Source organism: Chiloscyllium plagiosum, unplaced genomic scaffold, assembly GCF_037043375.1.
Source record: "Chiloscyllium plagiosum isolate Xiang-an unplaced genomic scaffold, Cpla_swu_hap1 HiC_scaffold_34, whole genome shotgun sequence".
NCBI lineage: Eukaryota > Metazoa > Chordata > Chondrichthyes > Orectolobiformes > Hemiscylliidae > Chiloscyllium > Chiloscyllium plagiosum.
This window is the reverse complement of record NW_028270172.1, coordinates 38,601,103-38,614,932: the sequence shown is the minus strand read 5'-3', so window position 1 is coordinate 38,614,932 and position 13,830 is coordinate 38,601,103. Positions and strand designations below refer to the sequence as shown.

General features: G+C 43.3%; 1 protein-coding gene across 5 annotated transcripts in view; it reads right to left on the bottom strand.

Annotated features, from left to right (window-relative positions):
* Positions 1 to 13,830, bottom strand: part of mboat1 (membrane bound O-acyltransferase domain containing 1) — a 130,644-nt gene that overhangs the window by 32,175 nt on the left and 84,639 nt on the right. For all 5 annotated transcript variants that reach the window (XM_043719158.2, XM_043719160.2, XM_043719159.2 and 2 more), the window contains 3 exons: positions 13,026 to 13,080; positions 10,596 to 10,779; positions 6,214 to 6,406 (listed from right to left, as the gene is read on the bottom strand). In XM_043719158.2, coding sequence (XP_043575093.1) covers positions 6,214 to 6,406; positions 10,596 to 10,779; positions 13,026 to 13,080 — 432 coding nt within the window. The remainder of the gene's footprint in view (positions 1 to 6,213; positions 6,407 to 10,595; positions 10,780 to 13,025; positions 13,081 to 13,830) is intronic.

Genomic DNA, 13,830 nt, shown 5'->3' with positions numbered 1-13,830 from the left:
GAGAGAGTGGGGGGAGAGAGAGAGTGGCGGGGGGGAAAGAGTGTGGGGGGGGCAGAGAGAGTGGGGGGGGCAGAGGAGTGGGGGGGAGAGAGAGAGTGGGGGGGGAGAGAGAGAGAGTGGGGGTAGCGAGAGAGTGGGGGGTAGCGAGAGAGTGGGGGTAGCGAGAGAGTGGGGGTAGCGAGAGAGTGGGGGTAGCGAGAGAGTGGGGGTAGCGAGAGAGTGGGGGTAGCGAGAGAGTGGGGTAGCGAGAGAGTGGGGGTAGCGAGAGAGTGGGGGTAGCGAGAGAGTGGGGGTAGCGAGAGAGTGGGGTAGCGAGAGAGTGGGGGTAGCGAGAGAGTGGGGTAGCGAGAGAGTGGGGGTAGCGAGAGAGTGGGGGTAGCGAGAGAGTGGGGGTAGCGAGAGAGTGGGGGTAGCGAGAGAGTGGGGGGTAGCGAGAGAGAGTGGGGGTAGCGAGAGAGTGGGGGTAGCGAGAGAGTGGGGGTAGCGAGAGAGTGGGGGTAGCGAGAGAGTGGGGGGTAGCGAGAGAGTGGGGGGTAGCGAGAGAGTGGGGGTAGCGAGAGAGTGGGGGTAGCGAGAGAGTGGGGGTAGCGAGAGAGTGGGGGTAGCGAGAGAGTGGGGGTAGCGAGAGAGTGGGGGTAGCGAGAGAGTGGGGGTAGCGAGAGAGTGGGGGTAGCGAGAGAGTGGGGGTAGCGAGAGAGTGGGGGTAGCGAGAGAGTGGGGGTAGCGAGAGAGTGGGGGGTAGCGAGAGAGTGGGGGTAGCGAGAGAGTGGGGGGGGAGAGAGAGAGTGGGGGGAGAGAGAGAGTGGGGGGGAGAGAGAGAGTGGGGGGAGAGAGAGAGTGGGGGGAGAAGGAGAGAGTGGGGGGAGAAGGAGAGAGTGGGGGTAGCGAGAGAGTGGGGGGAGAAGGAGAGAGTGGGGGGAGAAGGAGAGAGTGGGGGGAGAGAGAGAGTGGGGGGAGAGAGAGAGTGGGGGGGAGAGAGAGAGTGGGGGGGAGAGAGAGAGTGGGGGAGAGAGAGTGGGGGGAGAGAGAGTGGGGGGAGAGAGAGAGACACAGAGAGACACAGAGAGAGAGACACAGAGAGAGACAGAGAGAGACAGAGAGAGACAGAGAGAGACAGAGAGAGACAGAGAGAGGAGAGAGAGGGAGAGAGAGGGAGAGAGAGGGAGAGAGAGGGACGTGGGGAAGAGAGAGAAAGACGGGAGGGAGGACAGGGGGTGGGGGGGAAGAGAGAGAGAGTGGGGGAAAACACAGAGTGGGGGGAAGAGAGTGTGGGGGGGGGAAAGAGAGTGTGGGGGGGGAAGAGAGTGTGGGGGGGGAAGAGAGAGTGGGGGGGGGAAGAGAGTGTGGGGGGGAAAGAGAGTGTGGGGGGGGAAAGAGAGTGTGGGGGGGGAAAGAGAGTGTGGGGGGGAAAGAGAGTGTGGGGGGGAAAGAGAGTGTGGGGGGGAAAGAGAGTGTGGGGGGAAAGAGAGTGTGGGGGGGAAAGAGAGTGTGGGGGGGAAAGAGAGTGTGGGGGGGAAAGAGAGTGTGGGGGGGAAAGAGAGTGTGGGGGGGGAAAGAGAGTGTGGGGGGGAAAGAGAGTGTGGGGGGGAAAGAGAGTGTGGGGGGGAAAGAGAGTGTGGGGGGGAAGAGAGTGTGGGGGGGGGAAGAGAGTGTGGGGGGGGGAAGAGAGTGTGGGGGGGGAAGAGAGTGTGGGGGGGGAAGAGAGTGTGGGGGGGGAAGAGAGTGTGGGGGGGAAGAGAGTGTGGGGGGGGAAGAGAGTGTGGGGGGGGAAGAGAGTGTGGGGGGGGAAGAGAGTGTGGGGGGGGGAAGAGAGTGTGGGGGGGGAAGAGAGTGTGGGGGGGAAGAGAGTGTGGGGGGGGAAGAGAGTGTGGGGGGGGAAGAGAGTGTGGGGGGGGAAGAGAGTGTGGGGGGGGAAGAGAGGTGTGGGGGGGGAAGAGAGTGTGGGGGGGGAAGAGAGTGTGGGGGGGGAAGAGAGTGTGGGGGGGGAAGAGAGTGTGGGGGGGGAAAGAGAGTGTGGGGGGGGGAAGAGAGTGTGGGGGGGGAAGAGAGTGTGGGGGGGGGAAGAGAGTGTGGGGGGGGGGAAGAGAGTGTGGGGGGGGGAAGAGAGTGTGGGGGGGGGGAAGAGAGTGTGGGGGGGGGAAGAGAGTGTGGGGGGGGGAAGAGAGAGAGAGAGTGGGGGGGGAGTGAGAGAGAGAGTGGGGGGGAGAGAGAGAGAGAGTGGGGGGGAGAGAGAGAGAGAGTGGGGGGAGAGAGAGAGAGTGGGGGGAGAGAGAGTGGGGGGGAGAGTGAGAAGAGAGTGGGGGGGAGAGTGAGAGAGAGAGTGGGGGGGGAGAGAGAGAGTGTGGGGGGGGAGAGAGAGAGAGTGGGGGGGGTGAGAGTGAGTGTGGGTGGGGGGGAGAGAGTGTGGGTGGGAGAGAGAGAGAGTAGGGGGGAGAGAGAGAGAGTAGGGGGGGAGAGAGAGAGAGTGGGGGGGAGAGAGAGAGAGTGTGCGGGAGAGAGGAGAGTGGGGGGAAGAGAGAGAGAGGAGGAGAGAGAGAGTGGGGGGAGAGAGGAGTGAGAGAGAGAGAGAGAGAGAGTGTGTGGGGGGAGAGAGCGAGAGAGAGAGGGAGAGGGAGAGAGAGAGTGGCAGGAGAGAGAGAGAGAGAGAGGTGAGAGAGAGAGAGGGGTGAGAGAGAGAGAGAGGTGTGTGTGAGAGAGAGAGAGAGCGGGGGGGAGAGACAGAGACATAGAGAGAGAGAGAGAGAGAGAGAGAGAGAGACAGACAGACAGACACAGAGAGAGACAGACAAACAGACAGAGAGACAGAGACAGAGAGTGTGTGGGAGAGAGAGTGAGAGAATGCAGAAACTGAATCATATTAAATTGGCAAATACATTTTTTCCAGTGCAGGCGCGACAGGAAATACCAAACTCAGTTTGATTCTACACTGGAAAGCTCCTTGAATTGTGAAATTTACTTTTCAGTAATCATCTATTATCCAAAATACAGGGTCAAGAGTTTGAAAGTAATTTTAAGGTATTACATTAAGTATATTAAGAAGCAACAGTTTATTATGATAAATATAAAATGGGCAGAAAACACATATGGCCTGCGACAGATGTGTGAGATTTACTGGTCCTGAAATAGAAGAGTACAGTGATGCTGATCTCAGTGGCCAATGGTCACAATCTCCTCAAAATGGTTTACCATTCCCAGATTAGCTAAAGGGACAGATGAAGATGGTCTTCACACCAAAGTGATAGTCTCTTGTGTGTGATAGTCTCTTGTCCATTTGCTAAAGTAGTTTTCTCCCTTTGTTGTTTGCCTTTGTGATCCTCAACAAGGATTAGAAGGGGGATTTTATTCAGTTTTCTTTACTCTTTTTGAGGCATTAGGCAGCCAACATTGGTTCACTTCAAAAGCTTTCTTTCCATCTGAAGTTTTGCTTTTTCCTTTCAAGAATCTATTTAGACCATAATGCATAGGAGCAGAAATTAGGCCTTTCAGTCCATCGAGTCTGCTCTGCCAGTCAGTCAATCATGGCTGATAAATTTCTCAACCCCATTCTCCTACTTTCTCCCTGTAAACCTTGATCCCCGACCTGTGCTCCACAGCCTTCTGTGGCGGTGAATTCTATAGATTGCCCACTCTCTGGCTAAACAAGTTTCTCCTTATCTCCGTTCTAAAAGGTCTTCCCTTCACCCGAAGGCTTTGTCCTCGGGTCCTAGTCTTTCCTATCAATGGCAACATCCTCCTTACATCCATTCTGTCCAGGCCACTGAGTATTCTATAAGTTTCAATTAGATCCCCCCCCCCTCATCCTTCAAAACTCTGTCGAATATTTTGACCCAGGGTCCTCAAATGTTCCTCATTTGTTAAGCTTTTCATTACCGGGGCCAATCTCATGAACCTCCTCTGAACATGCGCCAGGGCCAGTATATCCTTCCTGAGATATGGGGCCCAAGACTGCCTTAAAGAGCCTCAGAAGTACATTCCTGTTTTTATATTCAAGTCCTCTCAAAATAAATGCCAACATTGAATTTGTCTTCCTAACTACTGACTCAATCTGCAAGTTTACTTTGAGAGAATCCTGGACTAGAACTCCCTAGTCTCTTTGCACTTCAGACTTCTGAATTTTCTCCCCATTTAGAAAATAGTCCTTCCTGATGAAGGGCTTTTGCCTGAAACATTTATTTTTCTGCTCTTCAGATGCTGCCTATCCTTCTGTGCCTTTCCAGCACCACACTCTTGATTCTAATCTCCAGGATGTACAGTCCTCACTTTCGCCATGCTTCTATTCTTCCTACCACAGTGCAAGACCTCACATTTTCCCACATTATATTCCATTTGCCACTTTGCCCACTCTCCTAACCTATCCAAATCCTTCTGTAGCCTCCCAACCTCTTCAAATACCTTTTTATATACCTATTTCTTCGAAGATTCTGCTAATCATTTATTCAATTTTCAGTTGAGAAGAGATACATTCATGGTAATTCCTCCTTTTTTCCATCAGAAATCAAGTTGTGACTCATCCTTTCCTAAAGCATCCTGTTTAACTTTCAGACGATTGGTTGACAAATGAGTCAGCAGGTCAACTCCCACTTTCCACTCCAAATCTGGGTTAGCAAGGCCTTGCTTCAGTGCTTGTACAAGAGGCAAATCCTAGGCAGAGATAGCAGTCCTTACTGTTTGTGATTGGCATAAGAGCTTCCTTTATGACAGAGACAGAGACAGAGACCTCTTCTTATAATATTCAATAAACATCTTAGGATCTAATCAAATTATTATCCAATTTTTTTTAAAAAACACGATAGTTAGTCTGATGTAGCGCACACATTCACAATGATAGCAACACAGAAAGACAGGCACACACACACACACACACACACACACAGTTTTATAATTTCCAATTTGGCTACCTAACTTGGCATCTCAACACCTTCCACTTTAAAGTTTTGAATCATTGAGAGGCGGTCCTCCTAGTTTTGAAATGGAAACGGACTTTCCGAAAAATGCTGTCAAGTTCGCCATCTTCTGCTTTGAAAAACTGTAGCATTCTAATTTTCACTCCTCCAAGACCCAAGAAATCCAAAATAATAACTGAAGCAACATGTGACATGGTACCTAGTTTTACATGGACAAGAGAATTAAAGTAGCACAGTCTTCAACTTTCTGGATATTTAAGGTTATGAGCCGAATTGAAATTGAGTAAGGCTGGATTTGAAATTCAACAGATTCCTTCTTTAATAATGCTCCAAATAAATGATTAGATGTGATTTGTCTGTGTTTCACAGTACAGTGGATTCAATAGTTTAACATCATTTTACTCGCAGTAAATCTGAGGGTTTCTTTTCTATAACAGGCACATTGTACCATTTTTCGGACAACATATTATTCTGCTGCTTTAAAATCTACAGTCACATTGCTGCGTAAAGCCATCTTTCAAGCTCAAATAAAGTCTCCTTTCAATTGCTGGAATGATTTTCACAGAAGCCGGGAGGAAATAACTGGTCAAAACGTGATCCAGAAATATAGTTACAATATGTGGAACATGAAGCATCAGAAACACATCCAAATACATTTCTAATAATTTAGATTTTCATGATGTTGCTCATTAGTATTCACTATGGTGGCATACACATATGATAGTTACCTGCTAAACAAGCAAAGGCTAGCCTGCAATTGAAGATCATCAAAAGGTATTTGTAATTTACTATAAATTTCATGCCCCAAGCTTTACTGTTTACTCTTTGGAAAAAAAGCAGTCACATAACCAGAAATTCTGCATTATCAATGTTAGAAAGAGAACACACAAGAAAGGAGAAACAGAAAGAAAATGAATAGCAATGCCTATCACAGTAATCTCATTGTCTCTTCTCAAAACTTTTTTGCCAAAATTGAAAGCATTTACAGATTGGGACAGTGAGGCTTCTCCAAGAACACGGAGGAATTATTTATGCAAATCTTTCACATCAAATTTTCCCAACATTAATCAAATCTGTCACCCATGAACGAAAAGGTCAAATATCTAATGGGTTCAAACAAGCCAAAAGTAAAATTATTAACAATGTTCATAAAATCATTTATTATTTTAATATGTTCTGAGTATGAATTGTTCCTTTATGGTTCATTAATTAAAGCATCATGACTCTAATTCATAAAGTTTAATTTAAACCATAAAATGTAAAATATGGCACTAATGTACAATTAAGAAGTCATAGCAAATTACTTTACCTAAAGTCCATGCAAAGTAATACTTGGGTCTGGATGCGTGGACTGAGAGAAACAGATAACATAGCTTCCTGAAGAATGATGCTTCACTTATAAACTTGTCATCCACATTGTAGGAGATTGGGAAGTTCTTCGTAATGAGCGTGAACCAAACTAGACATATAAAGGTGATAACCATTTTGTTTGCTACAGCTCTCTAGAAAAATTAAACAAACCCCACAAAATATATGATGTTTAGATATTTATCAGCACTGCAACAACAACAAAATATCCAGAATATAGGACAACAGGACAAAAGTGATTTATAACATAACAAAATACGAATTAAGTAGTTTTATATCAATAACAACAATATACGAGTGGTTAATGAAAACTGGAAAAAAAACATTTTCAAAAGAGTGCTGAGCATTTATTCATTACACAGTAAAGCACAATACTTCTTATATTCATTAATTTATCAAGAATTAAATACATTCTGATGAAAGGCCACTGTTGGGACACACTGGCTGGATTTTTCTGCCTTGGTAGGTAACTTGAGTTGGGAAATTTGTTTTCTATCCTAACAGTTGAAAAAAGATTGGAAAAGCAGGTTAGTAGACTGCACGTTCACCTGTATGATCTTGGCTGCAATCTAACCAAGCCTAATTATTTAAAATCAAAATTTACTAAGAACAACTCAGGAGGTGAGGCAGCATCTGCGGAGAGAAACAAAGTTAACATTTCAGATCATGATGACCTTTCATCAGAACACTGATCCACACGCTGCCTGACAAATACTTAAAGAATATTTTATTTTGATTTTAAATTTCCAATATTCACAGCATGCTGTTTTGTAAGACTAATGAAAAGTTGCCACACGTTACATGCTGCAAGGTTCCTCTCAGCCCAAGCACAGGACAAAGCTATCGATCTGAACTGACCTGTGAACTGAACTGACATTACAAGCTTGAATAGGAGGATGGCTGATGTTGGAAACATACCAGCTTTTTTTAAAATTCAACAGAGGTTCACTTCAAGGGTTTTAAATATGATATATTCCCGGACCAAAATACAAGTACTAAGGGAGAGGGCAGGGCAGCAGGGGTTCAGCCTGCACCTGCTTTATATAATGCATGGCCTAAAATTTCACACTTCATGGAAGACAGAATACGTAAAAAGCATCTATGTCCTTCTGCGAAAATGCACACTTCTTCAATGCTAATTCATTGTAACGCAACTGATTAATTGGGTACACAGCTTCTAAAGCGCAAATTTTTAAAGTGTGTATTATTTATAATGTGATTCCGGCCCCATTAGTTTCAATGATACTGCTATAACATGATTTTCTTACAACACAGGATTGTACGAGAGCGAAACTACTGCGTTATAGCAGAACTGACTGTACATTTTTCAAAAATGATGGTGTGAAATGGATTGCCTGAAATGATATTGAAAGCAGATAAAATGCTTTTGGTAGGGAATGATAAAGGAAAGAAAACAGAACCATGGGGATAAAAAGCACAGAACTGAAACAAATTGGATAGCTTCTTCAAAGCTCTGGCAGAGACATGGCAGGCCAAAAGACCCATGTCTGATAAACATAGCAGCCCTTACAAGACTGGCGTAAGTAGGAACTGTGAGAAAACGCTCCACTGGCTGCAGTCATACCAAGCACAAAGAAGATGGTCGTAAATGTTAGAATTCAATTATCCCAATCCAAGGAGTTCCTCTAGGTCATTCCCTAACTTCAACCACTTTCAACTGCTTCATCAATGATCGTTCCTCCATCACAAGATCCAAAGTTGAAATGTTTGCTGACGATCGTGCAATGTTCAGTATCATTCGTGACTCCTCAGATAATAAATCAGTCATGTCCATATTCAGCAAGAACTAGATAGCATCCAGTCTTGGGCTGATAAGTGGCAAGTAGCATTCAGGCAACACGACTGCCAACTTGAGAGAAACTAAACATCACCCCTTTATCTTCAATGGAATTACCATCCTTGAATCCTCAAATCATCAACATATGGTAGTTATCACTGATCAGAAACTGAACTAGGCCTACCCTATAATTTCTCTGGCTACAGGAGTAGTTAAAATGCAAAGAATTCTTGTCTCCCCAGTACCCGTCCACCATCTAGAAAGCATAACCTCAATCACTGAGAACAACAAGGCAGCAGATGAATGGGAACGTGCAAGTTCCCCTCCAAGTAACACACCATCCTGGCTTGGAATGATATCATCATTCCATCACTGCCATTGGGTCAAAATCCTGGAACTCCCTTACAAACAGTACTGTGGTTATCCTTACAACCCAAGGGCTGTAGCAGCTCAAGGAGACAGTTCACCATTATCTTCTCCAAGTCAAGTAGAAATAGGTAATAAATGCTGCTCTCACCATCAATGCCAACATTCCATGAATGACTTTTATAAAACCTGACATCCTGCATGCTGGTTAGGTAAAAAAAAAACTTTCTTTAAATCGAAATTTTACCATTTTTGTTTCTGACTTGGGCACACAGCTATCTGCAACTCTTCAGAAGAGACTCCTCTGAAGAACACTCATATTGCACTTGAAATATTAACTATTTATCTCTCTCCATAATGCTGTCAGATCTGTTATGAATTTTCCAGCACTTTGTATTTTTGTAGCAGATTTACAATATCAGCATTATTTTGCTCTAATCTGCAATATTTCCAGCTTTAAATGTGGGCGGCACAGTGGTTAGTACTGCTACCTCACAGCGCCAGAGACCCGGGTTCAATTCCCGCCTCAGGCTGTGTGGAGTTTGCACATTCTCCCCGTGTCTGCGTGGGTTTCCTCCGGGTGCTCCGGTTTCCTCCCACAGTCCAAAGATGTGCAGGTCAGGTGAATTGCCTGTAGTGTTAGGTAAGGGGTAAATGTAGGGGTATGGGTGGGTTGCGGGTCGGTGTGGACTTGTTGGGCCGAAGGGCCTGTTTCCACACTGTAAGTAATCTAAAAGTAAATGACAAGACAGTCAAGGCATGAATTTGGCCCATTAATGGAACCACACCGACTCATTAAGATGCTGGTGTTCCAGCACACAGGGTTACATAATGGGATTTTCTGCCTGCCGACTCGTTGTATGGGGTTTCTGCCACCCCTAATCTGAGACTCTTAACACAGTGGTAAAGTATCAAAGAAAGTTCAGGGGAATACTGTACAACCATAATCCTAATCTTAACATGCTGCAATCTTAAACATTGATGAGTGAACATTTTGATTTTGCATTGTATCCTCTTTTTATTTCCTCTGAAATGCTCCAGTCTGACTTAGGTGTCATCATGACTCACCTATGACTTTATGATCATCAGTGAAGCAGCTGAAGGTGGTTGGGATAAGCTCATTGTACCAGATCGATGTCCTGGGACTTTTCTTTTAATTCATTCACAGGATGTGTGGCACTGGCTGGGCCAGCATTTATTGCTTGTCCTTAATTGCCCAGATTACAATTATGAGACAACCACATTACCGTGCATCTGGAATCACATGTAGGCCAGGCCAGGTGAAGACAGCTGTTTCCTTCCCACCGGCGCCATAACTGAGAGAAGTGTACTCCAATAAGCACAACCACTTTTTTTTCCTTTGAAGAAGAGATGTGGTGAGGGGGAGGGAGACAATTACAAGTACAGGCAAACACAGGTGAAGGCACAGCTACCAAATGGGAGAATGTACATGAAGTTTGAATTGGAGCCACAGAGCAATTTTAGAGGGTTACAGAGGTCCAGAAAGTTATGGAGAGAGGAAGGAGGAAGATATTGGAGCAGTTAAGTGGGAAATTACAATGCAACTTGTGAAAAAGCTAAACTTCTTTCCCCAAAAAGGAAATTATTATTGTATTCTTGGTCAGAACTGATATTAATACTTTAACATACATTTGCCCTTTATATTACCGATTTTCCCTTTAACAGCATTTCAACACAGTGTATGTGCATGTGTGCTTTTGTTGGTCTATGTCCACTCAAGTGAGATATTAATGTTACAGATTGCAATATTTTTCACTTTGGCCCAACATGGATTAAGCGCCTCAATTTTATTTGAATATTTCTTACTGCAACAGCAGTGACATTTTCCATTTCCCATATCAACGATTTGTTTAAGTTACAGAAATTTAGGGACTGCCTTAAACTGTTGATTTTTAGATACTAAACACTGAATTGAGATTTCTCTCACTTCCTTCACATAGGATCCTCACAGCCCGCAAATAGGATGGTCTTCCATCCAGTCAGTTTTGATTGAATCTACACACTAGTCCCAGAAGTGAAAGTCCAGTACCTAAGTCATTACAAACTAGTTCCCAAAAGTCCATTTTGCAACTTAGTTATAATTTAGTTTCTTTATCAGCAATACCCCACTAATATAATTATTGTCATTGTATACATACCAATGGGGAAGGATCAGGAAACTTGCTAAAGCCTTTTTGCTTCCAATGTTCTTCTATTAGTTTCATGTCTATATGGTTTCCTTCAATAAACGCAATATAGTCCTTGTAATTGCTGGCAGGTCCAGCCAAAATACCTAGAAAATTCAGGTGATAGCTGCAATACTCTAGTAAAGTAGGCCTTGAGCTGTAAATATAAACAAGAAAGCATCACAATAGGTGCACTATAGCAAACAATATCCATAAAAGAGAGTTAAAAGAGTACATATTCAATCCTGGGCACAAATCTTGTTTAGCTTTCAAAGTAAGAAGGGATGGCAAGCAGGTGCTATATAATCCATCTGAAATAACATCCTTGGTTTAATGTTTAGTTTGGTACAACATTAATGGATGCTGTGGGATGTGGAGATGGGTAAAAGTCAAAACAACGGAGGGTAAGCTGATGAGGCAGTAACTGGCCGATTGGACTTGTTTAGTTTTTTATGGATAGGACACAATCTGTCAGTCTTCCAAAGTGGCTAGAGGTGCAGCTAATTCTGGAGCACAATCTTGAGATATCCTCAGGATGTTGTCAGGACTCTCAACCTTTGCTGCATCCAGTGTGCTGTGCCATTTTATGATATCACATTGAGCAAATGGCATTGTAAAGACTGGTGGGAGTTTAGTAAGCAAGTTACTTTGTTTTTGTTTCTGCTTGACACCACCCCCAAATGTTTCGCCCCAGATCTGAATTTGCTTCAAAAACATTCAGTAAACTGGCAGCAAATGCTGGCCTAGCCAGTGGCACTCTCACAGATTGCAATTTTTTTATATCAGTTCTAATGAAAGTCCTTTAACCTCCAACATATTAGGTCTATTTCTTGCTCCACTGTTGCAAAACAAGAAGTGAAGCTGGAGGTCAAGCAAGCAGTATTTTCAATTCTTCCCAGGAGACATAATTTTAACACTGGCATAAGTCACAGGATAAACTTAAGTCACCTCGGTCACACAGACATAAGGAGAACCAAACCAAAACGTCAGAAAATAATAAAGTGAGCAAGGAAAAATTGAAGAATGAGACAATTAAACATTTGACGCAACATCACAATGTTACACACCACCTTTTCCCCTTCCAAACCTGTGATCTCTGTCACCTAAAACAATAAGGGTAACAGATGCAAATTCCCTTCCTAGCCACACACCATCCTGACTTGGAAATATAATCACCATTCCTTCAACATCACTGGCTCAAAATCCTGAATTCCCTTCTTAATAGGACAGTAGGGTGTCCCTACAGCCCAGGGACTGCAGTGATTCGAGAAGGTAGCTTACTACCACCTTCTGGGGCAATTAGGGATGGGTAGTAAATGTTGGACTAGCCAGTGACACTCTCATAGATTGCAAAGATTCAAAGAAACTTAGATTCCATGGATGATTACAATAAAAGATAAAGACCCAAGCTCAATCCAATCCATTCCAGCAGGGAAGAAACAACATCTCAAAGTGTGTGGGGATGGGAAAACCAAAAATGGAAATGTGCAGTCAAAAACAACAAACCAAATTTCACACAACTTGTGTGGCAATGCTGGCAGTGCTCTGTGATCAGTACTTTGTCCCCATTATAACAAAAGCAAGGCGCAGGGAAAGCCAAAGAAGAAGAAAAAGGGAAAGACACAGAACATCTAAAATGATATTGATTTAATTTTGTTTTCTCTCATCTCTCCCTCAATCCCATACTAATTTCCACACGCAAAGGCAAGAAAACATTTGTTCTCAGCCAAGTCTATCAATGTCATTCTTTAAGCCATGTTACTTCTGGTTATGGATCTCCTAACATTTCATCTTGTGTTAAGAGGAAGGGAGCTGGAAAGGACAATAAAAGGAAAGCAACCTGTCTCTGTTAAATTGCTACATTGACATTAAAAAGTGCAATTATTCACAAGGAACATTCATGTGAGTTCTTTATTTTAAGGTAAGATGATATGCACATAACATTCATGAAGAGGCTGTGAGGCACCTATTTGACTTCAAACACTGCTGTTTTCAGACTGACTGCATGATATGGGATTATATCATACCCTGCCAAAATCAGTTATGACTGGTAATAGTTTAAGACACGTCTCCTCAAAAAGGTATATCACAACAGTCACCCGGCACAACTTAATGCTGTGACCTATTGTTTGAGAAACATTAATATAACGTACAACGCATTTTCTTTCATTTCTTTTATAAAATACATATATGTGCCATCATGACTATTATTCATATTTTCTAAGTAAATGGAAATCCCCATAACTTCTCAAAATACACTGTATTCCATTTACAATGTACTCTCAGTGGTCTGACTACATTTCGTAAATCATTAAGAAAAAAATTATGATGTATTAACTTAGAAGTAACTTTTAACATATAAATACATAGAAGGAAAATTAACTGTAGGTTTCGTTAACCTACCTAACAGCAAGACGGCGTTGTTCAACAGTAAGTTCTTCCTCTTTACGTCCCAGCCCTATTGAAAATTAGAAAAAAGTGACCAATATATAACAGAAGTGAAGAGTACGTCTATACTGTTAAAAGTAGAGTGCTAACACAACCAGTAACTCCTATAAAATTGCTTTATATTCCATTAACAGTGATGCAGAACTCGTACAAATACTAGTCATCAAAGCTTAAATGATTAAAAGTGACAGTTACACATACAGAATTCAAATATCCCCTACCTCGAACAAAGGCTCCTCACCTGGGTTACCCAACTTCCCAATAACAAATCTTTCATTTTCCCTGACAGTGGAGTATAGTCATTGGTCCACTGTATTAATTGTGCGCCAAATAAGTTATGATTTCCTAATAGGCCAAGATGTGTTTACCCTTGCTCTAGACCAAAGTGTCACCTTTACATTTGAACTAAAACAGCATTCAAGTTATAATTTTGCTTAAACATGCTTTAAAACAGCTCTTCTTGCACACAAATAATCTTTGTAACACAATGCTTTGAAACTACTAGTTTAACTGACCAGATATATCACTGCATACAGTTAAGCTGCTTGAAATAAAATGATTCATAATAAGTTACTGTATAGCAGCTAATTTTAAAAATTTAAAGTTAATCTTTAAATGGGCAATTATTTTTATAGTGATTTTGGCTGTTGTATGCATATTACTTATGTATATTTATGTATAGTTACAAATCTCACAACACCAGGTTATAATCCAACAGGTTTATTTGGAAGTACTAGCTTTCGGAGTGCTGGGCCTTCAT